Source organism: Marmota monax, unplaced genomic scaffold, assembly GCF_021218885.2.
Source record: "Marmota monax isolate L192 unplaced genomic scaffold, Marmota_monax_Labrador192_F-V1.1 WCK01_AAM20220418_F8-fsc00003, whole genome shotgun sequence".
Taxonomy (NCBI): domain Eukaryota; kingdom Metazoa; phylum Chordata; class Mammalia; order Rodentia; family Sciuridae; genus Marmota; species Marmota monax.
Window position 1 is genome coordinate 34,687,885 of NW_026694084.1, and position 25,604 is coordinate 34,713,488.

Sequence of the window (25,604 nt, forward strand, 5' to 3'; positions counted from 1 at the left end):
CAGAAATTCATGTGAAGACTTACATCCTCTGGCCCCCCTTTTGGGATCTGATCCTCTTTAGAAGACCACTGTGAAATCTTTGTTTGTGACAGTCTTTATTTTGAGTGCTTTCATGCTTAGATTTTTGTTTCCATCTCACAAGTTGGACGCTGTTTTAAACCTTATGTCATTTTTTAAAATCCCTAGATCAATTCTATATGTCAAGGAGTACCGTTTCCTCCATTTTAAACCTTATGTCTCTTAGTAAACCCTTTGCTCCCTTGGAGCTGTCTCTTGCAGGAGTGTACCTCAGCACTAGATCCATGAGCCTTGTGGGGAAAAGCTGGGGACGGGGCACTGACCTGGGCTCTCTAGAAGACCCAGCTGCAAAGGCCAGTGGCAAGGATACACATTCGCCCCGACATGACCTTCATCCATGAAGGGAGTTCGGAGGTCCAGGGAATCCCTGGCTTTATTCTCAGTTCTTCCTCAGTTCTTCCCCAGCATGGGGTCTTCTCAGGACATTTTGGGCCAGGAGGAAAAAGGCTTGGAGGAAGCAACATTGGACTGTGAAGTAGACATGTGGAGATAAAGCCTGGATGGGCTTTCACTGGTTAAAGAAGGAAACCCCAAATAAAAATATTCAAGTACAAATTATCTCTCCGTAAGATGTGGTTTGTCTTAATATGACCTAGGGTTGTCTCTGCCCAGGTTTCGCCATCTCAGGCAGTCCCCCCCCCCATCCATTCACCCAGGTCCTTGAGCCTAAAGCAGAAATAAAACTAGGGGTCAGTCCTCACCACCCCCATCAACTTAGAGCAAATCCTGTCACCTCTACCACCAAGTACCGCCAACCTGATTCCAACTGCCACCTTACATCCCTTCCTACAGTCTACTTTCTACAGTGTTGCCAGAATATTTTTTTATCACTGAAACCAAATCCTATCACTCCTTTGTTTAATCCTTTCCCCAACACAAGCACACATACGTAGCCTCAGAATTCACTGGAAAGTAACTCTGATGTGGCCTAAGGACATATGGGGCTATCACAGATGAGAAGCAGTACCTACAGGGAGAAGAGCAGGGTCCATCCAGGTGTGTGAAGGCCATCATTCGCTTTCCCTTCTCTCCTCTTGCTGGAGACTAGCAGGTGCAGCACAGGGAAACGGCATGGACTCAGCTACCCACACTAGCTTCTCACCTAGCTTTCTACTGAAAGGCCCCCTCCAACCTAAAGTAGGTCAGGACCAGTACGGCTCCCCAGGTTAGTCTCTTGGAAAGGTATTGTGTGTGTAGAGACCATGAGGACCAGAGAGCTCTGGGGACTACAGTAGGATTCAGCACCCTAGTTCCATCTGCTTTTCCTTGGAGATAAGATGCTAATAATGGACCTTAATATGTTTCTTATCTATGGCCCCAGAGAAGCACATAATTACTGAGCTTCTAGTGTGTGGTAGTCATACACTGGGAGGCAGAGATAAAGAAAGCACATTGTCTCTGCCCTCAAAATAGACCACTAAGAGAAAGAACAAATACATAGATAATTTTATAATATGATAAACTCCATGGAACAGATATATCCTCGTTGCCACTGGAGTGCTTGGGAAGAGAAAGTAACCCAGGCTGCGTGTCAGGGAAGAATTAATGGAGGGTAAGACTTGAGGAGGAAGGGGTGGGATGTGTTCCTTAAGTTCAAGACACATCTTGCTTGGCCAGCTGAGTTAACAAGCCTCTAGGGCAGGGATAATAAATAAATGCCACATGTCGTGTTTGAGGTCACATGGAGACTCAGTAAGAAAGTGTTCATATCTACTGGAGCTGCCCAACAAGAGAGCTGAAGTGCAGAGGGTCGGACTCTCGCCCATGTATCTTCACCCCTGCATTTTAGGGATGAGGATTCATTTACGGATTCCTGAACTCACTCACCATGGGGCTTGTTTTTAGGGGACAGGAATATTTAATGATCATCTTTTCTTTGCTTTTTGTCACTTTGTTCTCTAGCTCCTGAAGTTTGTGGATCCCTGGGAAAATGATTCAGGCCCTGAACTCTTTGAACTCTTGCAGAAGCAAGTTCTGCTACCCATCAGGTTTTGAGCTTGGGCATGTCACTTATTATCTCTATGTCACAGTTTACTTTGTCATTTGTGCATGACTCTAATAATGTTTACTATACAAATATTAGGACCTTCTGGCCCCCGTCTTCCTCTCCCACCTGGGAGGTACATGGGGCTGGTGCTTCTATAGATGACTTCTGCACATTGCTTGGTTTGATTGGAAGATGTCCTAGGTGTGGTGCCTTCTGTGAATCCACGAATATGTCCCAAGCTCCTGTTCTGCCTGGTACTTCTGAGATCCTTTTCTTTGTGATGCAGGAAACTTATTTTAAGCCCAGTAATTTATCATTGGAAACACATTTTCAAGAGAAAACACAGATACCTCTTGAGTCATTTTGAAAGCAGTGATTGACCAAAAATAGAAAGATGACTAGACGAAACTCAGAAGCAAAAGTAAAGGAAAACTGTGAACAATCTCGAGTGTTTAGCTGTACTTCAGATGAAAAAAAAAAAAAAGCCCAAGTAGAGACTGGAGAATATGCACAGTAAGTCAGCCAGGCTGAGAAACATCCCAAAGAAATTATGCTTTGAATTTAGAAGGGTTTTTTTGTAGCCTCTCTAATTCTTTGAAAAACTTCTAAGAGAGCCAAATGGCTGAATTCTATACCATATTATAATACTTCACTTGATATTGAGTGTTGAGGACCAAGGACATTTTAAACTGATTTATTTGGATTAATAAAATCACTGAGTAATACTGCCATCTTCCCATGCTAACATTTTTGAAAGAACATCATTAATCAAGACATGTAGAATAATGAAATTCTCAGGGTTATGAAAATCTTTAGAGAGCACCTTATCTGATGTATCTTAAAGATTAGTATTACATTTGAATATTACTCATTAAAGAAGTATTTATGATAATTGTAGTATATTTGGGAATTTAAAATCTTACCAATAAGAAAATAAAAATTATCCTTGGAGTCAATGAAGTGTCATTTTCTTTTACCTCATGAAAAAATGTTGACAAATGCAGGATTCTCTGGTGTATACTATTTTGTAACTTTATAACATTTTAACTCATAATATTTTTTCATAGTATTTAAATTTAATTTTATACCTTCATAACATTTTCATAATTTATACTTTTGAACTTAGTATAAATCATGAAAATAATTCTATGTCACAAAATACAATGTATATTTGGTAAATCCACTCAGTTCTGTAGTATGTGTATCAGACACAATATAATATCACTTGCAAGCCTTTTATTTTATCAGCAGGAGACTGTGGACCAGAGAGAAGTTACTTCTTCATGGTTACACAGCTCATCTGTGTCACAGCTGGTTGGGAACTCACATGTCAGTTGCCAAATTCAGAGCATTCAGTATTGAGCATTCAACTCTAATTTTTTAGTTTTGTTATTAGTTCCCATCCGCCTCCATGGAACCCATACTAGACCATCCCATTTTAAATTATCTTTTATTCTAGTGCATATTAATGATATACATTTGTTAGGTGCTTATTTTCTATTACATCTGAGATGGTTACTTCTGGCTTTGTCATATCAAAAATAATGGGCTATGATCCTTATTGTGGAGGAGAAACCAAAACTCAGGTGTTAAGTAATTCATTCTAGTTCACAGAGGTAGTGCAAGGTGGCAAATTATCAACCCAGATCTCAGTTATCTTTTTCACAATTCTGTCCTACATGCAGCTACTTACTGTTGCTTGACCCTAAGCCCCTAAATGGTGGATATGATTCTTATTCATCTATGACTCTGTAGCACCTGGCCAAAGCTGATGACAGAGGGTAGTGTGTGTTGACTGGATAGGCAGGTGGATGAATGGAGTTTATGTGATGTTGGATGGATGCTATTTGACTTCCACCCTGTATGTGGGCTATCTATCTTTTGGGTGTTCATTCCTTATCTATGATGAATGCTACATGTGGATAAGTGGGACAGAATTGACATTGTAAGTTGTGGGATCATGTGCAACATAGAAATGTAGGAGGGCTTTTTGGAAAAATCATTAAGTTTCAAGATGATGACAGCAGAGCATTAAACCAATCACAGAACCTTTCTGAATGCAAATGGGGATCAAAGTGATAGCAATTTATGTGAGAAGAAACCTGTTCTCATGCCACGTGGCTTCTAGATTCTGCCAGCACCAACTTTCATTGGTTTTCTTCGAAAGTGCTTCCCTAAGACTCCTGGGAAAGCTGGGAATGGAACCACCATTTGATCCAGCTATTGCCCTTCTTGGACTTTTCCCTGAAGACCTTAAAAGAGCGTACTACAGGGATACTGCTACATTGATGTTCATAGCAGCACAATTCACAATTGCTAGACTGTGGAACCAACCCAGATGCCCTTCAATAGATGAATGGATAAAAAAAATGTGGCATTTATACACCATGGAGTATTACGCAGCACTAAAAAATGACAAAATCATAGAATTTGCAGGGAAATGGATGGCACTAGAGCAGATTATGCTTAGTGAAGCTAGCCAATCCCTAAAAAACAAATACCAAATGTCTTCTTTGATATAATGAGAGCAACTAAGAACAGAGCAGGGAGGAAGAGCAGGAAGAAAAGATTAACATTAAACAGATACATGAGGTGGGATGGAAAGGGAGAGAAAAGGGAAATTGCATGGTAATGGAGGGAGACCCTCATTGTTATACAAAATTACATATAAGAGGTTGTGAGGGGAATGGGAAAATAAACAAGGAGAGATATGAATTATAGTGATGGGGTAGAGAGAGAAGATGGGAGGGGAGGGAGGGGGGATGGTAGAGGATAGGAAAGGTAGCAGAATACAACAGTTACTAATAGGGCATTATGTAAAAATGTGGATGTGTAACCGATGTGATTCTGCAATCTGTATTTGGGGTAAAATTGGGAGTTCATAACCAACTTGAATCTAATGTATGAAATATGATATGTCAAGAGCTTTATAATGTTTTGAACAACCAATAAAAAAATTAAAATAAATAAATAAATAAATAAATTCTAGAATTTAACATTTCAAAAAAAAGAAAGTGCTTCCCTATGTGTTTTTCTTGATATTATCTATTCCAACTCATTCTCACTTGTGAGAGCCTCATCTGGTATCACATTTAATGTCTGGAATGCCTTCAATACACGACACTATCTGGATAGTCTTGTCAGGATGATTTGGTAACTGTGGCTTATCTAGCCTGGAGACTGCGAAGAACCCCCTTACTCATGCTGTTTAGCCCCAGAAGCCTGAAAGGAGAATGAGAAGGGTCAGGAAATGAAGCATCTGAATGTGTGTGCATGGGGGATTGGCAGAGTGGAGGAGTGAATAGAGAAATAGAAGATAAAGATGGTACTTGCTCCTTTTAGAAGGATCTACTTTGTAACAATAAGTTCATGGTAGATGTTGAGAGATTTTGTAGATTAAAATAATGTCCTTATAGATCAGCTGGAAGTGAAGAGCAGCATGAGTACTGTTATTGTCACTCCCAGACTTCAGTGTGGATATTGGAAGGAGACCTGTTCTAGTACCACCAACACTTACAAAGTGGACCAGTTATTACTAGAGCCAGAGAAGCTGATACCCTTAGTAAGCATATTGTGCTGCCTTTCTACATTAGCAATGTGGCCACTCCTGAGTAGAAGCAAGAGTCAAAAATAGATTCTAGGCTTTCTGACTTGTATTATAATATATTCCACTATTTGCTTATCTTTAAAGAAATCGACAAGGCATCGGTGGCACAGAAATAATCTCTTGTGATTATCAGAATGCATAGCTAATAAAAACTATGAAAGGGTAAGGATAGAAAATGTTCTGGAACAAGCTAGAAAGGTTAGCCAAACGGAATCACATTAATTTTGAAGCAAGACATGTAAGTCCAAAAGCAAACTGTTCATATGAATGGGCAGCACATGGTTTAATGACACCAGTGACAAAAAAATTGTAGGGGTTTTAGATGAGAGTAATAAGATTCCGAATGAGCTAATGTTCCTTTCAGGTACTCATTCACTTAATTCCAGAAATATTCAACTGGACACCTACTGCCAGATACTCTCAAGTGCTGAAATATAAACATGAGAAATAGTCCTTGCCCTCAAAAGCTCCTGTTCCAATGGAAGAGGAAGATATAGAAATTAATAACTGCAACATAGAGAGGTAGGGGCACAGACAAAAATTATTCACATGGATTAGAAAATGGGAAGTGATTAAAGAGGGTTTCACCAAGGAGACTGTCCTTGAGAATGATGGGCTGGAATCTGGGAGACAGAGCATCAGGACAAGGATATTCATTCAGAAGCTCCGGAGGGAAGAAGCACGTGACTTCCTGTGCTTAGAGAGTGTGGGCTTCCAATGCTGACCTGTGAGTCATAGGGGATAGATTGAAACAGTCAATGTGGGCCAGAAGAAGAAGAGCTTGGAAATCCTCAACAAACTAGTTGAACTTTTAGCCTCTTATAGTTAAAGGGATACCCATGAAGGGTTTTAAGATGTGTGAATTGACCAGATGGTTTTGGGATGGGTGAACTGAGAATAGATGATAGGAAACCAGTTAGGGAATGGAAGTCCAGAGATAAGGATGAGGAACTTTCTAGAGTGACAGTGTTTGTGATATGAAGCCATTATGTTTAATGAAATGTTAGCATTAATCAATTGCTTATTCTATGAAGACTTTGGGCTAAGACTCTATTATCAATTAGATTCTTTTTATATGCTCACTATTTTAATTTTCTTCATGGATGAGAAAAACAGGGCTCAGAGAAGTTAAATAATTTTAAGTGAAATTGTTCAGCATCACAATTGGTAGAGGGGAGTGCTGAGATTTGAATCCAGCTGTTAAATTTGTACTCACATACATTATGACATATGGGCTTCCCTACAAGGGATTCTGGGGAAGATGAATATCTAGGGACTGATAAGATGCTTGGGGTAAGATGCCTTTTGTTTGGGGGCTCAGTGTTATCTACTGAGACACAGGCTTGCCATGGAAGGAATCCAATGAGTAGATTGGGAGACACCAGTCTAAAGTATTTGGGACTGCTCCAGAGGAGCAGAATCTGCTCTGTGCAAGGTTCTCCATGCTTTCCATCTTTTATATTTTACCTGCTGAAGGACACCTAGAAATCATCAGCAGGAATGTCCCTGGACTAGTGTGAGCTCCTAAAGCATTTGTTTAGTCTCATCAGCAGAAGCAGCCTGACTGCCAACTGGACACCATGGTTGTTAAGCCACTGTCTGTAAAGCTGCTGAGACAGAAGGCTGACTGACTGAGCTCTTTTATTTCTTATTAATTTACTTTGATTGACAGCAGAGAGTGAAGCAATACAAGACTAACCAATGTCTGACCTCAAGTCAGGAAAAATCTGAAAAAAGCTCTTGATCATCAGCAGCAATGAACTTGGGGTTATCTCCAATTTTACAAGGGCTTACTTAACAATGCAACTGCAAACTTCTCTTGAGGACATCAGAGCAGAATTCAGAACTGCACTTCTCTCCTTAGAAGGAGGAGATAATAAGAATGAACATACACTGAGCATCTACTAAATGCCAGGCATTTTGGAATCGCAGAATAGCCCTGGAACAATGGTATAGATGGAATTGTGTTCCCCTCAAACTCATATGTTGAAACTCTAACTTCCAGTATAGCTGTATGTGGAGACAGCATCTAAAAAGAGATCCTTAAGATCAAATGAAGTAATAAAAATTTGGGCTTTAATCTAATAGGCCTGGTGCCCTTACAAAAAGAGGAAGAAGCACCAGTGTGCTTTCTTGCTCTCTCTCACACACATCATTTAAAGTCCTAGCAAGAAGGTGGCCATGTGCAAGTCAGGAAGACAGCCCTCCAATCAGCTGGAATGCAATCAGATGAAAGCCATTCTGAGACTTTTCACCTGAATCTTGGTCCAGTCTGTGGGATGTTGTGATGGCAGCTCAAGTCAACTAATAGAGTACATCTATTCCACTTCACCTGTGAGCCAGGTCCAGAGATGGGAAGTGATTTTGTAAACAACAGAATCTGGATTTGAAGCTAAAGCCAGGACTTGTTGCATTAGTGCAGTGCTTCCCTTCCAGTGAATAAAGTTCAGGGTTTCATTTTTACAACAAAGGTGGCCCATTTTATTCTCATATCTCTTTGCCTTCTTTTGTGCTCATTTCTGTTTGGTCATGGGACACCTTTTGAACTTCTTACCTAATTTGGAACTGTTTTGACTTTCCTTGCGCCCTGGCAATATGGCGGGCAGTTCTTCAACCCTCTTTAAAAAAGATTCATGCAGCATTTACATGCATTGCCTTTAGAGATGGAAAGATTCAAGTTTGAATCCAGATCTATTATTTATTGGCCATGCACACTCAAGGAATTGTTAACCTCTCTTAGCCTATGTTCTTTAAAATGTTACTGTGAAGACTTAATAGGGGGAAACACATAAAATACACCACACATGTGTGTAACAACCACCCATTAGTACCTACCAATTATAAACTGTTATATCTTGGTTACTGTGAAGAATGCTGAATTGAAAATGAGAGAGCAACCCAAGTGTCCATCAAAAGATGAATGGATAAAAAAAGTGAAAAAAAATGTGGTACATATTTACAACAGAAAGCTACTCAGCCTTAAAAAAAAGGAGAAACCTTTCTATTAGCTACAACATAGATGAATCTGGTGGACATTATATTAAGTGAAATAGGCCAGGCACAGAAAGACAAATACTCTTTTTTTGGCACTTATATATAGAATCTTAAAAAAGTTGAATTTTAAGAGGGAGAGATAGGGTGGTGGTTACTAGGGTTGGGGGGTAGGAGATTGGGAGATATCGGTCAAAGGAGACACAATTTCTATTAGACAACGGACATAATTTGAAGAGACCTATGGTACAACAGGGTGACTATGGTTAATAACAACATATTTTATTTTATTACTATAATTTTTTGGGCACCAAGGACTGAACTCAGGGGTACTCAACCACTGAGCCACATCTTCAGCCATATTTTGTACTTTATTTAGAGACAGGGGCTCACTGAGTTGTTTTGGGCCTTATTGTTGCTGAGACTGGCTTTGAATTCAAGATCTTCCTGTCTCAGCCTCTTGAGTAGCTGGTATTACAGGTGTGTGCCACCGTGAGTGGCTAACAATGTATTTTAAATGTGAAAATTTCTGAAGAGTAGATTTTTAATGGCTCTCACAACAAAAAACTAAGTATGTCAGCAAAAGCATATTAATTAACTCAATTTAGCTATTCTAACATATATATATATATATATATATATATATATACACACACACACACACATATGTCAAAAATCCTTTTGTACACTATAAATGTACACAATCTTTATTTGTCAATTAAAAAGAAAAAAAAAACTTTTGTAATTTCTGTAAGAAATATGTGAACAACCCCATAGAAAATAGGGCAGAGGACATGACCTGGAAATTTTAGTAAAAGGAAGCTCAACTAGTTAATAAGTAAATAAAAAGATGCACAAGTTTATTCATAATCAGGAAACTGCAAATAAAAACAGTGAGATCAAGTGCAGTCCCATACATTTGGCATGATTTAAAAAGTCTAGCTATGGTGTGTGGGAGAATAGGGGGCAACAGGACACTGAGCATAAGAGGGAAATCATTCAGTCATGTTAAGGAGCAATTTGGAAATATGATGTTTTTAAAAGTGGCAAATGCAAACATCCAGCAAGTGTGCTTTTACATAAGCTCCAGGAGACAAGTATAGTGATCATAACTGAAGCCTTTTTTTATGATAGGAAAAAAACTGGTAATGGTCTAAATGTATTCATAGGTCAAAAGTGGGAATATATTTTGATATGTTCATATTATATACAGACCATAGCTAAAATGAATTAGATCTACAGATGTCAGCCTCAAAGGATCTGAAAAACACAATATTGTATGACTACAAAATGATATTACAAAACAATTATAAATATGGACATAGCTAAATATGTATTAGAAGTCATGCAAGCAAAGGATATATATTAAGTGTATTAGGAGTTGGCTCATGGGAGGGGGAGAGGAGTTTGACCTTGGAGGAGGAAATTTCAACAATATCTGAAATGCTTCATTTTTATTTTTGTAACAAATACAAAAATGCATGTGACTAATTATATGCATTATTTATTTCTGGGGTTGGTTCACAGATGTTCATTATTAGTTTCAGGCACATTTTCTGAGGATTCTTGAAATATCTTGGCTTTGTTTTTCTCTTTATCGGTTACTCCTTCTGGCCTCAGCTAGACATGTGGGCTTCCTACACCTGAGCCCAGCCGGCCAGCATTCAATATGTGCTCCTTCCCTTAAGTCCTGTGTAAGGCCTGGTTTCCCAGGAGACTGCAGAACTGGCCAAGTGATATCACGAGGAAGTGCTTCTGGAGAATCAACATTGACCATTGGAGAAAAGAGAAAGAAGGAGCCCAGAGACACATTCCTCTGTGTTCCTCTGTTCTGAGACACTCCCCCACCCTACAGCTTATCCAGAGACACTTTAATCAGCAGAGCAAATGCATCCTCCAAGGCACCAGCTGAATCACTTTACAACCTCCGCTGCCAGCATAACAAGACACTGTTCACATTTGCCTCCCGACTTCCTTTCCCTCATTTTCACAGCCCTGGAGTTGCATTAGCACTTAAGCGTTGCCTTATGAGCTTTTCTCTGAGAAATCCAGGCTGATGTTACTTTTTGTATTTTTCTGTACTTTAAAAAATAACAATGCAAGGAGCATAGGTGTTCAATCCATGGTGGCTGCTATCATTAATATAGCAATAGCCAAATTAAAATCAGATCCTACCAAGTCTTAGAGCTGCTATTATTGAAGAAATCACAAATTATGAGGTTTGGAAGTGATCTGAACTATTACTTAGGTACTATTTAGTCTAAAATTTAATTAAATAATCTATAATTTATATAAATAATTTGAAAAGAAGTGATTTTACTTAGATTTATAAGTTAGAGAATGCCTGAATTGAAATCTAACTCAATACCAAATCAGTCCCAAAGTTTTTATACCCAGCTCAATGTATTCCCAATGGTTTCACCTCCCGATGAGCACTGAGCAATGGTGAATGCTTACTCTCCACTGTGGTTCAGGTTGTCATAACGCAGAAAGAGACCTGCATAGATGGTTTCCGTCAACAGGGCATAGATGGCAATCATAATCAGCAGCACAGCCAGCTTCAGAACGGAGTTCAGTCGAAGGAAAACTGCACAGGTCACCATGGCCAACACGCCCGTGAAGACGAAGTACTGCGAACAGAGAACAGGGGGTCAGGCTCCACAGTGACTGAAGAGGCCCCCTCTCCTAGCCATGGATGCCGACAGCTTTACTCATATAGATATTTGCTGAGCATTTCCACTTGGAGACCTCAGGGCCTCCTGAAATTCAATAGGTCCCTAACTGAACTCTTTATTTTCGTATCTCCCAACCTATGCTCCTACTTCTGTGAATGAGATCACCATTGACACCATCCCCAAGCCAGAACCCTTCCTCTTCCCCATGCTTCATGGTCAGGCCATTAGCCTGTAGGTTCTACTTTCTTAACATCTCACATTCTGCCAGCGTTCTCCTTTTACCTGATCATTTTAGTTCTCAGGATCACTCTGGAACAGTTTTCTGGCCACCTCCAAGCCCTATCCAATGCATGCTGTCATTCTCTACCTAGTATTTCTAGATCTGGTCATGCCAATTCTTGACTCAGAAGTCCTTTTATTGCTCTCCACTACCTCAAATTGTTTTTCCTTCTGAATAGCAGGGCTGGCAAGGCCTTCATGCATCAGACTCCTTTTTACTCTCTAGACCCTCTCCCATGCCTCAATGTCTTTGCTCAACTCAGGTCCGTGTGACTAAGCCTTACTCCTACAACAAATGTCAATCCAGTGTCCTTTCCTCTGAGAAGCTTTCCTCAATAGCTTCAGGTGTTTCTGAATCCTGCCTCATTCCTCCATTGCACCCCACAGAGACCAGCATGATATCTATTACCCTGTATCTGGAGTAAACCTTTCAAATTACAAGTTTAGAATCACTCCAGAGATGGAATACTGGAGTGTTCTCCTAGTCAGTCGAATCAGCCAGAATTCATTCTTCCATGGGAAGTTCCTCAGCCTATTTCCCTTTAGAGATATTCTAGTATATCATTCCAGATTATAATTCCAGTGGGAAAAGAAGAAAAAACTAGCATTATCTAAGGTCCTTTTTGTGACAGTTTGGTCTCAATACCTCTATACCTCTATATATTCCATCTCATGGGCTGAGAAACTGAGGCTCATAGAGCTTAAGTCAATTGCCCAAGATCTTGAGATATAAAGCAGCATTTAGGTTACTTGGGTACAACTAGCATATATAAATGTGACTCTAATTGGAATACTGGGCTTGATAATCTCTAAAATCCCTACAGTCCAGGGTGTTTGTAACAACTGGCTTTGCTATGGGTAAGGGAGATAGGTAAGAATTTCTACAAATTCCTGAGTAATTCAGTACTGAAGACCTGTTTAAAACTTCTTAGACAACACTGACTCATTCATGCAACTTGTCAACAAACATTGACATAAACAAATGTGGATAGTGCCCTGACTGAGAACAAAGCCCCTGGGCCTCAGGAATGGAAGAGGCATTGTCCCTGGCCTGAAGGAGCCGTGTGTCTGATGCATCTTTTAATTTCATCTCTTCCTTTCCTAATAAATCCAATTATGTCCTTGTACCAAGTGGGGTGATAAGCTTTCTTTAGCTGTCCTGTAAGATCCTTCCTTGGGCAAGATTTTTAGGTAACTCATCTTGATGCCTCTGTGCAGGAAAATGTGTGTGAGGTGACCAGCAGATAAGAAGTTCATTCTCTAGTGTTTATTTTCTCTATTCAGAGAAACTCCAAGACACTCCATTTTAACAAAGGATAAAGAAAAGCATAAGAGATCTGAGGGGTTCTCAGTTCATTGTTGCTTATATCCCAATGAAGGTCTGTGCATGGCTTTGTCAATACAAATTAGGAATCATGCATTAGATCAAAAGTCATTGAAATGATTTTGCCCTTCAAGCAAAGACTTACAGGGGCACAATTACTGAATTTAAAAATGTAACAAATATTTATTGAGTGCCCTATTGTAATCACAGCATGAAGTGGGCACTGGAAATCCAAAGGAGAAGAAATGACCCAAGGCTAAAGGAAATCCTGGTTAAAGAATGTGAAGCAAGTGTGAAAATGTCAACAGTAGTATGCTGTGGAAAGTGCTTTGTCAGCAGTGTGAGCAAACTCAAAGCAAGTACCCAGGCAGGAACAAGTATGGCCTGTGGGGAGAAGGCAAGGGTGAAGGTTGGACAGGAGGGGTGAGTTTGAACCAGACCTTGAGGAATGGAGAGGATTTCACGTGTCAGACAATAGGAAGACAGGATGGCATACACACAAAGGTAAAAGGAGCAGTGGCTGGAGAATTGATTCTTTGGGCTATATTAGAGAATCATGCAACTGATCATAGCAGAGGGAATAGCACAGGCAGGCAGAAAAGTATCAAGTATGTTTCATCCTCCCTTCACCACCAAGCCTTCGGAAGGTGTCATGAAGGAATGGAATCATATATTTGAACAATGGATCAAGGGATCTTGTTTTGTTACCTCAATCAGTTGTGCTGATGTATTCTTACCATCTCTCCCACCATCCTCCATTCCAATGGAGGAATCACCTCACTGCCTTGTAGGGCTTAGCAAACCTTCTACTTTGAAGTATAAATTGAACCTTGTGAAGACAGTAAAAACTCTGAGATGTCATAGACAACGAGGCCCTGGACATCAGGAGCATCTTTTTCGTCCCCTTTACATTTTACATGAATAGTGGAAGTGGGACTAGAAAATAGAAGGACAGTCAGGAAGCTGTAGAAGCTTTGGCTCTGCAAAAGCCCCGTGAGAACCCCTCTTAGTGGTCTGGAGAATCAACTGCATGTATCCTGCAACATGGGCAGGTACTAGATCCAAGGTAGTTACCAAGTTTCTGTCAAACAACTTACATTCTTTTATGGAACCCCAGGAGGACAGATGGGTCTATAGAGGCACATTTAGCCTTGTTCAGCTGATGGGAAGAGACCACCCAGGCTGAATGTGAAATACAGATAGGGCATAGACTAAAATACAGACACTGCTGTACTTTAGGTGGTGGATGAAGAGGAATGAGATTTTTCCCATTCCTAACAATTTCTACTCAATAGGAAATAGGAAGAGGAATGGGAAGAGGAAATAGGAAAAAGAACATAGAGCCCAAAGAATTTTTAAAAAAATTCTATATAGAAGTGTTTTTAGGAGAGCTTTTAAATGGTCACATAGAGAACATTTTAAAAATAATTAAACTATGGGATGGGGTTGTGGCTCAGCAGTAGAATGCTTGCCTAGCACATGCAAGGCCCTGGGTTCAACCCTCAGCACCACAAAAATATAAATATAAATATAAATAAAATAAAGGTATTGTGTTCAACTACAACTAAAAAATAAATACAAAAACAAAAATTTAAAAAGATAACTAAACTAGAAAGTAGGTTGAAAAATTGTATATACACTGCAAAATATGTACACAGAAACAGTATAGCTCGAGTGAATTATTTCCTTTTGTAATGTTCTTTATTCTTATTTTAACACAGTATCAAATGCAGCAGTGAGTTGAGTGCCTGTTTTAGAGTGAATCCTTATAATTCTGAGAATTCCACATCCTATATAATAATGTGATTCCCTGATTCTTCCTAGATTTTTTTAAATAACAAAATACAGTAATGCTTAGATTTGTAGGGGAAATGCTGGTATTGGGCAAAGTTCCCAGTAATTATATTTTCCTTTGGAAAAGGGAAAAAAGACTCAATAATAAGATATCATTTTTGACTATTAAAAAATTAGATAATGTAATGTGCATTGGCACTTTGATACCCAAGTTAGGAAAAAGAGGTCGAAGACATTTCAATGGGGAAGGATGAATTGTGCATAGAATAAGGACCAATACTAAAGACGTGGAGGTATGAGGCAGACAAGGCCCTTGCCATACATGAATTCCAGGCAAGATGGGGGACCACCTAGGGGAGATACCTGTACATTTGGTGGAGGGTAGCTGTGATAATTACAACTCAACAGTTATTAGACACATATTCTGGGTAAGGTACAGACGGCTTTACATTCTTCATCTTTTTAAATTTTTAAAATGATCCAAGGATAGGCACATGATCATTACCCTCACTTTAAAGGAGAGGGAAAGGTCATATGGCACTTTGCTGCTTCTGAACATGCAGGGCTTTATTCTCTCGAATGATACTGGTCTGGGAAATTACAAATAAAGCAATTTCCTTTATGTCTGAAAAAATTTGAGTCCCATGACATAATAAGGTCTTAAGGGGAGCAATACCTAATTCTTCTAACAAGCAGCAAGCACGTATACACTGAACCATGCATTCATTAATCCATGATTGTTGACTGAGAATTGTGCCATGCTGAAAGGAGCCATACAGATGTTAAGATATTGTCACAATGTGCCATAAATTGGCAACATGTGCTTGGTTTCCTTTTAGGAGAGGAGGAGGAAGAAGGATTTTACATGATATGGGAAGAGGGCATGGAGCATCTATCCACGCAAGTTCCACAGACTGAACTCCCGGTACCCATTTGGGCAGCCAAGAAAAGTCACTGTGGTTCATCCAGACTTATCGATGGACTCAGACTCAACTGATTCTAGTCATATCAGCACCTGGCACAAGCAGCATAGAAAAGTGTGCAGAGGTGAAGGACAGAGCTGCTCTGCTTCCCCAGAGCCTCAGCCTGGGGTTATCACCTGTGTAAGGAGTGAGGGTGTCACCAGGGTTGCAGGTGGAGCATAGTGGTCCTGTGTTCCATGCCATTTCCTGCATCTTGCTTAGGAAAAGAGTCTTTCTATTCGTGTCTGGTGCTCTGGTATGATCTTACAATGCTTTAGTTTATTCTAAATTCTGGCTTTCATAGTTTTTTTTTTGTTTGTTTGTTTGTTTTAATCTGCTGTGATGTTTACCTGTTTTAGTATATAACATATTTAACATATTTTCCCCCTTCTGCCTTTAAAGATTTTTGTCTTTATTACTGGTCTTAAGCAATTTTTTTTTGTGTGTGGGGGGGACTAGGTATTGAACACAGGGGCACTGAACCACTGAGCCACACCCCAGTCCTTTTGATTTATTTGTATTTTATTTCGAGACAAGGTCTTGCTAAATTTCTTAGGGATTTGATAAGTTACTGAGGCTGGCTTTCATCATGTGATCCTCCTGCCTCAGTCTCCTGGGATGCTGGGATTACAGGCATGCACCACCATGCCTAGCTGGTCTTAAGCAATTTGATAATGATGATGACTATGTGTATGTGTGAATGTGTATATGTGTGTTTAATGTTTCTTGTGACTGGAATTTGCTGAAGTTTTTAGATCTGTGGATGCATAGTTTGATTTGGGAAAAAAAATTGGCCATTAGTTCATTAAATGGGTTTTTCTCTCTCCCCTTTCTCTTCTCTTTTTCTTTTTTTTTTTGGGGGGGGAGGGGGTCACACCAGTTATAAACATATTATGGTGCTGGAAATGCTCCCTGATACTGTTTTTATTTTAATTATTGTTTTTTTTTATATTTGACTTTGGGTATTTCTATTGTTGTATCGTCAATTTCATTAATTTTTTTGTCTGAAATGTTTTATATTTTAAATTTCCTTTCAGTGTAGTTTTAATCTTGCACATCATCGTTTGTCTTGTAGATATTCAGTTTGAGCTTTTATATATCTCCCATGTAGCTTAAGTTTTGGAACATCTGCAGTACAGTTGTAATAATTACTTCGCTGTTCATGTTTGCTAATTCTAGCATACATGGGCAGCTTTGGCTTGATTTCCATTAGTTGTTTTTTCCCCTCATTATCAGTTATCTTTTCCTCCTTTAAATGTGGCAATCTTTGGATGTCAGCCCTCATGACTTCACCTTGTTAAATCCTGAATATTTATATATTCTTATAAATAGTCTTTAAATCTATTCTGGGACACAACTAAATTATGCGGAACTAGCTAGATCTCTTTGGGTCTTATAAAATTTTTAGGAAGAATCAGGGCAGCATATAATCTAGGAAGGATTACTTCACACTGCTGAAGCAGGACCCTTCTGATGACCAAGTAGCTCATGAATTGTGACGTTCCTCAGGCTGGCTGGTGGAAACACACTCTACCTCCAGTCCTGTGGGAGCTCCAGACACTCGTCCTTCCAGGTGGTGAACACCCAGTGTCAGTGGCACTGATTGGGCCCTCTGCGGGTCTCTGGGCTTCTCTCTCTGTAGCTTTCTCCTCTCTGGTAGTGTGCTCTGTCAACTCCAGTGGCCTTGGTTCTCCAGATTTCTAGCTGTGTATTCCCAAATCAGGAATCCACTGGTTTTATCTGGGTTTTATGTCCTGAAAGCCTCTTAAGGCAGTAATAAGCTCTAGCAGTCATGGGGCTCACATTGTCTGTTCCTATCTCAGAGACCACTGTCCTTCATTGATGAATGGCCAGGATCTTGAAAACTATTGTTTCATATATTTGGTGAACCTTGCCATGTTATTCTGTTAAAAATTGCCTCCCTTCTCTCTAAACATGGCTAAACTGTTTTCTGCTGGGCCTTTGGGTAACCGGGAATAACCATACACTATTAGCTTCTCCCTTAAAAGAAATTATTAGTTTGAGGGGATGGGGAGACTGTCCTAGCTACATAAATCAGTTATGGAAAGGCTGGGGTGTGAGTTCCAAGTCAACGCCATAGGAGGTGTGAGAAGGCAGGAGAGAGATGATCTGAGGGGTGGGGCTTGCTAAAATGCATGATGAACAGGGAGGCTTGAAGGCTGGGAAGGACTTGAATAAGTGGGGGTGGAGGGGAAGACAGGCCAGGATGCCAGGAAGCAGGACTCAGGTAAGCATACCTCTGCAGAAAAACCAGCTCTCAGGAAACCTTCAGAACCATGGCCAGCTCCGCCTGCTTTTATGAGGATGGTAAGCTCCTTACTCAGAGGGGTCAGAGCACTTACTAAAGCAATGTGATTCTACAGCCAGAATCTTCCCACTGAGCTTCCTGAGAACCACTTCCATGTGTTGGAGCTAGCAACATGCTGGGTCTGTGCATGTGATTTGCATTTGTTCCATAAACTGATGTCTTTTCCTTCCCCTAAGTTGCTTCTCACATCATAGCTGGAGTATTTCTTTCTTCACTCATTTCCTGCAGGTTATGGAATATGAGGTTTCTCATGTGGGAGACAATGCAAGAATGTTCAGAGATGAAATAATTAGATCATGAAAGGTAAAACCTAGTCAGTGGATTAATCCAATGATATGGATTAACTGGGTGGTGACTGTAGGTAGGTAGGGTGTGACTGAAGGAAATAGGTCACTGGGGGATGACTCTGGGTCTTATACTTTGTCCCTGGTGAGGGAAACTCTCTCTCTGCTTCCTAGTTGCCATGCCCTGAGCTGTTCCCCTCGGACACTCCCTTCCACCCTGATGCTCTGCCTCACCTTGGGCCCACAGTCAGCTGACCATGACTGAACCTCTGAAACCATGAGCCAAAAACCCCCCTATTTCCTCCTCTAAGTTGTTCTTGTCAGGTCTTGAGGTCACAATGATGCAAGACTGACTGAAACACCACATCTTTACTTTTTAGTACAGGTAAGCTTCTGATTCAGAACTAAATTATAATCTATACCACACATTACTAAAGCCTCATGTTTGACAGCTTGCTTTTGATCTGGGCATGGGGTGAGGTGAAACACCAGGTACAGGTGAGGAAACCAAGGCTCAGAGAGACAGAATGGTTTGTTTGGGGTCACACACTCTGAATGTTGGGGGTTGGTTTAAGCATCTCAGAGGGTCTGAATGTTTAATTTTTTCTAGTATGTCAGACAAATGCCTGGGCAGAGAAATAGTCATATACGTTGGAGTAGCAAATGGTGGACCTAAATCTGGCCTGTGCTCACAGTTCGCTGATCCCCAAGCAAGATGACCCTTTGGTTATGAAGGAAAATATTGAACTCCAGTTCAAATTTATTTAATTTTGTTTCTATAATTTTGAGTATGTTACATGTATGTTACTGTAGTGTTATAGGTCTGCATAGGCATTTTTAAAACTTCATCAGTGCATGATCAAAATCTTTTTGTTGAAAATAATAAATAAATCATGGCTGACATTTAATGAGCAGATTCTTGTGCCAGGTAGGGACCTAAGTGCTTTGTATGAATTTATCCACTTAATTGGTATAACCACTCAATGAGGAAGCTACTGATTTTATCATTATTTCATGGAAAAGGAAACTGAGGCATAGAAATGGAGCTGTGTGATTGGCAAGCTTACTCACCACTCTCCTAGGACGGGCACATCCATGACTGCTGTGGTCCTGAGATAGGAATCTCAGGTCAGGGGCCAAGGGTGTAGAGTGTTGTTTAGATTGATTTGGGGACATGGAGATCTATAGGTCATGAACATCTGCTTTATGTCAGATACCATGTTAGGAACTAAACATTGACCAACTAATCCAGGCAGCCACCATGAAAGCATTTTTTTTTTTTAAACCATGAGAGCACTTTATTTAGCTCCACAATAGCCAGGTGAAGCAGGTATTCATTTTCCCACTTTATAGATGAGGAAACTTAGGTTCAAAGAGAGTAAGAACTGGCTCTAGCAGAAGTGAAATACAGCTTTGCCTAGCACTGACCATCCAATTCTTGCCCTACTTACTGTTGCCCAAAGTTGGGACACTCTTCATGCCTTTCAAACCAAGAAGGTCTCATGGAGCTCATATCCCACAGAGTCTGCTAAATAGAGAGGAAGTCTCAGGCACATGTTCTGGCCATCTGGGCCCCTGCACAGAACCTGGCCCGTCCAGCCCTGCACAGCCCCAGGCCTAGTCAGAACCTCCTCCAGGTCTGGGGAGCCAGAATAAGGGAGATGTGGTTCCAATCACAGTACCAAGAAAGGATAATTGAATTAAAAGAGAAGGAAGGAAGGACAGAGAGAAAGAAAAAGGATGGAAAGAGGTGAGGAAGAAGGAGATCAGACAGGCACACTGCTGAGTGTGCCCAGCAAGTTACTTTTGGAGCCCTGCTTTTATTAGTCAGAGCCTGGAGACAGTGACAACCTCTGACCTAAGTGTCTGGGGGACTTCACAATGCTCTGCCTCATCAGCAGGTGGTCAGCACACGTGGTGGAGGGAGGGGTTCTCTCTCCTTTTCAGAGTGCTTCTGAGGCCAATTCTCAGGCCTAAAGAGAGATGGGGCCTTTTCTCTCAGGCTGGAGGGGTCTCTGAGGGGGGTGGCCTCTTAGAGAACAAGTTTACCTGGGTGCCCAGGGCATGGGGTTGGTTGGGGTCTTCTGGGACCTTTCAACTTCCCTCCTGAGACAGAACTTCTTCCCCAATATGTGAAGGTCTGGGGCATGGCTGACGGACCCTGCAGGCGGATCCTATGACTCTGTAGCTAAGACAGGGCCTGACATGCCTTGTGAGGAGGGCCTGCTGCTGGGTGTCTCCTGACCCAGGGTGATCTGGGAGCTCCCCCCACCACTCTGATGGAAGTTGAGCTGTGGGTTTCTGTGTTTGCCTTTCTGTCCTTTCTGCCTTTTCAATGCATCAAGCGCTCTCTCAGCAGCAGTTCTGCCTGGAACTGAGGACGATGGCACGTTCTGCTCTAGGATTTGATAGGCAAGCTAGAGGGAAATGAGTAGGGGAGGAAGCCTTGGGGGAAGGAGGAAAATGGATAGAGGGAAAGGGGAGGAGGAGGGGGACGAAGGAAGAGGGATACAGGGAAGGAGTGGAGGTGGGAAAGAGGGAGAGGAGGGAGCAGGAAAGAGGACTGGGCAAGCAGAAGACATAGGAGAGAAGGAGAGACAGCCAAGGGGGAAAAGAAGAAGGAGGAGGAAGAGGTGGAGGAAGGTGGGCCAGGAATCCTTCCTGAGGCCCTCCAGCCAGTCTTGTTGACTTGAGCTGGTGAGATGTCTGTGTGCAACTCGCCAAGGGGAGCTCGTAAATAAATACCTCTGGGTAGGAGCAGATATCTGTAAACACAGCTGAGGAATTGAAAGTCAGGTTCTTCAAGGGTATCGACTTGGCAAAATCACACCACAGCTGCGAATTAAAAAAAAAAAAAAAAAGAACAAGAACAAAAAACAAAAAGACACAGGAACAACAAAGTCAGTGTGAATGCTGGGAGGGAGTGTGCTATCAGAGCTGGGCTCCACCACAGCCCGGGCTAGAAGGCCCTAGGGGCTCACTTGGAATGGAGGGCCAGCTTGGAGTGCCTCCTTTATTTAAAGCAAGCGCTGGCTCAGAAAAAGCTTTTGCAAGCCCGTCAGGAAAATGGGTTAAGACTACTCTGTTGGCCCTGTCATGTCAGGTTGCTGGAGGGTGCTTGGGGGCTCAGAGGACAAAGCTGGATGGCAGGAGAAGACTTCTGGGGTCAGATCACAGCCCATCTCCAGATCAATAGCTGGGAGGATTTGAGGGACCTGAAGGGACACTTTTTTCCAGAAGACACTCAGCACCGGGATGACAAGTATTTCCTAGGACCGGTGCTGCTGCTGGGGATTTTTTGGCCCTCAGGAAAGAATAACTACCACTGGCTAAACACCTCCTCTGTGCCAGACACTGGATACACAAAAGCCTCACAACCGCCTTGTGATGTAGCCACTATTTTATCCCCATTTTACAACTTAAAAAAAAAAGTGAAACTCTGAGATCTAAAGTAACTTGTCCAGGGTCTCCCAGCTGGTGATGGGTGGACCTGAGATTTGAACGCAGGTCTATCTGACTCCAAAGGCTCTGATACACCACGGTGGCAAAGTAACCCTGGCCTAGCATCACTGGGCTTCTTTCCAAATTCTGCACCCCAGAAATATCTGCTGCACCTTCAAGACTCGAGATCACGGCTACCACTCCACAGACTGTGCCAACCATCCTACAAACTTCCATTTCAGTTGCCATAATCTGTAACATGTTCATTAGATGATGAGTTTCTGGGATGATGGCTTTCTCTTTTTCCCATAAGTCCTTCACTGCAAGGACCACCACCAAGCTTAAGCCAATTTGACAGTGAATTTCAGGTAGTCTGAACCCCTGTCACAGGCCAAGAGTTGGCATCTACAGCTTGGGTCAGCACAAACTCACGATCCAGAGGGCACAGTGATGGTTTCAGTCACAACACAAGCTTCAGTTACCCTTTCTCCACACACATACACCCAGAATACCTACTGCTACCATGGTATAATTCTAAAGAGAAATAGAAATCATTAAAATGTGGACCACGTAATTAAAAACAATGATAAGTATTATGGCAGTTGGCATTTCATCTGAGCTCTATGCATCCTTAGAAACCAAAGGCAAGATACTCTACCTTCCTGAAATGCTGTTTCCTCATCCATCGCATGGGGACAATAATACCTACCTGTTGCACAGTAGGTGCTCAGTGAGTGACAGCTATTTTATTTCCTCTCCCCCGCCCCGTTCCCACTCCCAGAGAGACAGTTTACAATATCAGAATGAGCATAGGTCATGGAGTCAGACAGACCTTATTATCAAGTTATTTCATGTCTCTGAGCTCAGTTTCCTCAGCCATAAAGTGGGGATAATGAGACTTACCTCACGGGGTTTAGTGAGGATTAGATACAAAAAATACATGAAGCTCCTGCCTTAGTGCATGGCACATAGCAGGCAGGGATCGCAGGGTACCTCATAAGTAAATGGTGAGCAACTTATCGACAGTTAGAATTGGCCACTGACAGTACAGAAACTGAAGGGCTTTGGGAGCTTCTTTGGAGCAAATAACCTCCCCCACTGGAAAAAGAAAAATTTTCAACAGAAAAACACACAGATCTGATAATAGTCATACCTTTGCTGTGTGTCCCTAAGCTTGGGGCTGAACTGGCACGTGAAGGTAATTGATACCAAGGAAGGGCAATGCAGGAAGCTGGAGGATCCATAAACCCTTAATTCCTTCCTATATCAGACATCAGAGGACTGGAGGGCTTGGGATGCTTACAATATTTAGGACGGCACCCAGGAAATTAATCAAGATGGATGCGAAGATGATGACATTCCGGGCCAAATAGGTCTCGTTAATCCAACAGCAGGTTTTCCGGAGGATGAGAGGCAAACACTTATAATCCTCTGCTGTGGTGATGAGGACCAGAGCCGAGTGTAGCATAATCAGAATGGAGAACTGGATGGTCATTGGCATCACTCTGCAGGGAACACAGGACATGGGGTCATATGGTGTCCGTCATCTGGTTCCCAGTTTCTGAACAACCCTGGCCATCTTGTTTATAATTTCCCCTCCCCATTCCCCACTCTTTGTACCCGATAACTGCACCCAATAATCTCCTAAAGTTTTCTTATTCAGGAAAAAGGATATTAGCAGGAAATGTGTGTGTGTGTGTGTGTGTATACATAATATATACCATCCATCTCTAGAATATTCTGTTGAGAAACTTTGCAAATAATGTGAAATATTTGGCTTGATTTATTGCTCCTGCTCATCTTTTCCTCTTCTCACTGTGCGACTGCTGCCAAGGCAACACACCATGGAGTTTAATCTCTATATTCTTGCTGAGGGAGGAACCCACATGCCTTTTCCCTTTCATGGTGGGTTTTATGAAGCTTTTCCTCCCATCTACTCTGAGGCCCAGAAATGGACTTGCCATTAGTTTAGAGTTCCTGAGTTTGAATTGTGATTACTATGGTTTGCATGGAAAAAATTTGATATCTATGTATTATATATGCACATATATGTGTGTATGTATATATATAGACAGAGAGTGTGTGTGTGTGTAGATATACATGTGTTTATGTGTGTATATATGCATGTATGTGTATATATATATATATATATATATATATATAGAGAGAGAGAGAGAGAGAGAGAGAGAGAGAGGGAGAGAGAGAGATAAAGGTGCAATTTGAGGCATGCTAAGGAAAAGTCAGTGTGTCCAAGCCTTAAAATCATTCCCAAGTTGCTGCCCTCAGTTTCAAGTTTTCATGAAAGCTGTGTCCCATGGAAACCTGTGTTTATTAGATGACTCTGCTAGGTATCAGGATGTTTCCTGCAACTTAGGGATCACTTCTGGAGGCATTTTTAATTGCTTCCACTCCTTATCAACCAATTCATCACCAGACATATTGATTCTCCTTAGAAGTTCATCCTTGATCTCTCTTTTGTGTCTGAACATTCATATCCCACACTAGCATCTCTAAGGTCCCCACTGGTCTTTCAGCCAGTCAGCTGCTGCAGATGTTCAAGGGCACATTGACAGAGGCAACCAGAGGTTTCAACTTATCCTTCTTCTATAAGGTGAATTTTTCTACCTGACCTTAATATCTTCCTCAAGATATATGCATAGTGGTTTAAGTTGGACCCATCTTCTAATAACTTTTCTTACTGTCCTGCTGCCTGGACTTTTTATATTTATTATTAGTAACCCTTGTGTAAATGATGCTTTGAGCTCTACTTCCTTCAGAGCAAACTTAAGAGGTCTTTTGATTTTTTCCTAAATAAAGAGTGAAGGCTCACAAGAAAGCAGCTTCCTAATGGGCCATTCAGCTGATGAGTGTTAAAGAAAAAAGTTAAAGTCTGTTGTGCTACATTGCTTTGGTATTCTCACTTTGGTAAGCAATTGATTCTCATGTTTGCACTATTCTTTTTGCTTCTGTGGTTTCAGCATGGTATTTAAAGAGCTTTCTTTTCTAGCACAGTGGATACCAGGTACCAGTGAGTATGTCAGGGTACCAGGATCAAAGACACAAGTTCTAGAAGATAATAATCCAGAGAGGAATATGGACTTCAAAAGAATGAATAAGTGTATATACGCTATGATCCAGAAAGAGTTCCAAATAGCCTTCATTTGGAAACAGGAAAAGGGATCAAAGGAGGCTTCATGGAGGAGGTGACAGCTGGATTAGGTATTGGGGGCTGAAGAAGTTTTCAGGTGAGAAGTGTTGGGAACATGAGCAAAGCATCAGAAGAAGTGGCAGGTGTATTTAGGATCTTCCAATAACCCAGCTGGTGAGGCTGTAGGACTGGAGGGGAAGGAAGGGGCCTTTCTCCCGTAGGCAATGGGCAGATGGTTAAGATGATGGATGATTCAGGAGGGAGGTGATTGGATCTGTGTATTTGAAAGATGAAGTGAAGAGGAAAAGCATTTAGGGGGTTTAAATAATTGAGGCATGAGTTTAAAAAGGAGGAAAGCAGGGCAACAGCATTGGTAATTGAGAGGTGTAGGGGACGATTTGGAGGCAGTCTTAATAAGTGGTGTGTGTGTGTGTGTGTGCGCGCGGGGGGGCATGCACTCATGCCCACATATGTGTGCACAAGGGGACTTTCTACAGAGAAAAGTCATTAAGGATGATGCTAAGGCTTTGACCATCTTGACTGGGTAAGTACAGGGGATAAGCGTGAATTTGATTTTGGCCTAGCCAAATATTTAGCACTGTGGATATCTGGTTGACATTATCTAGATGTCTGGGCAATTAGAGGGATACGGGGGGAACTCTGGGGCTGGAGTGAATAGGTGAAGGTTGAAGATTTGGGAGTGAA

The 25,604-nt window shown here is 41.4% G+C and overlaps 1 protein-coding gene across 2 annotated transcripts in view; it reads right to left on the reverse strand.

The window, feature by feature from the left end:
- The window catches only part of Adcy8 (adenylate cyclase 8), a 229,979-nt gene that overhangs the window by 37,480 nt on the left and 166,895 nt on the right, over positions 1-25,604 (reverse strand). The window contains exons 10-12 of one of the 2 annotated variants that reach the window (XM_046464767.2): positions 23,055-23,256; positions 21,056-21,145; positions 11,121-11,293 (exon numbers count right to left, since the gene is read on the reverse strand). In XM_046464767.2, the coding sequence (XP_046320723.1) occupies positions 11,121-11,293; positions 21,056-21,145; positions 23,055-23,256 (465 nt within the window). The remainder of the gene's footprint in view (positions 1-11,120; positions 11,294-21,055; positions 21,146-23,054; positions 23,257-25,604) is intronic. The other variant, XM_058585739.1, reaches the window with a different exon arrangement.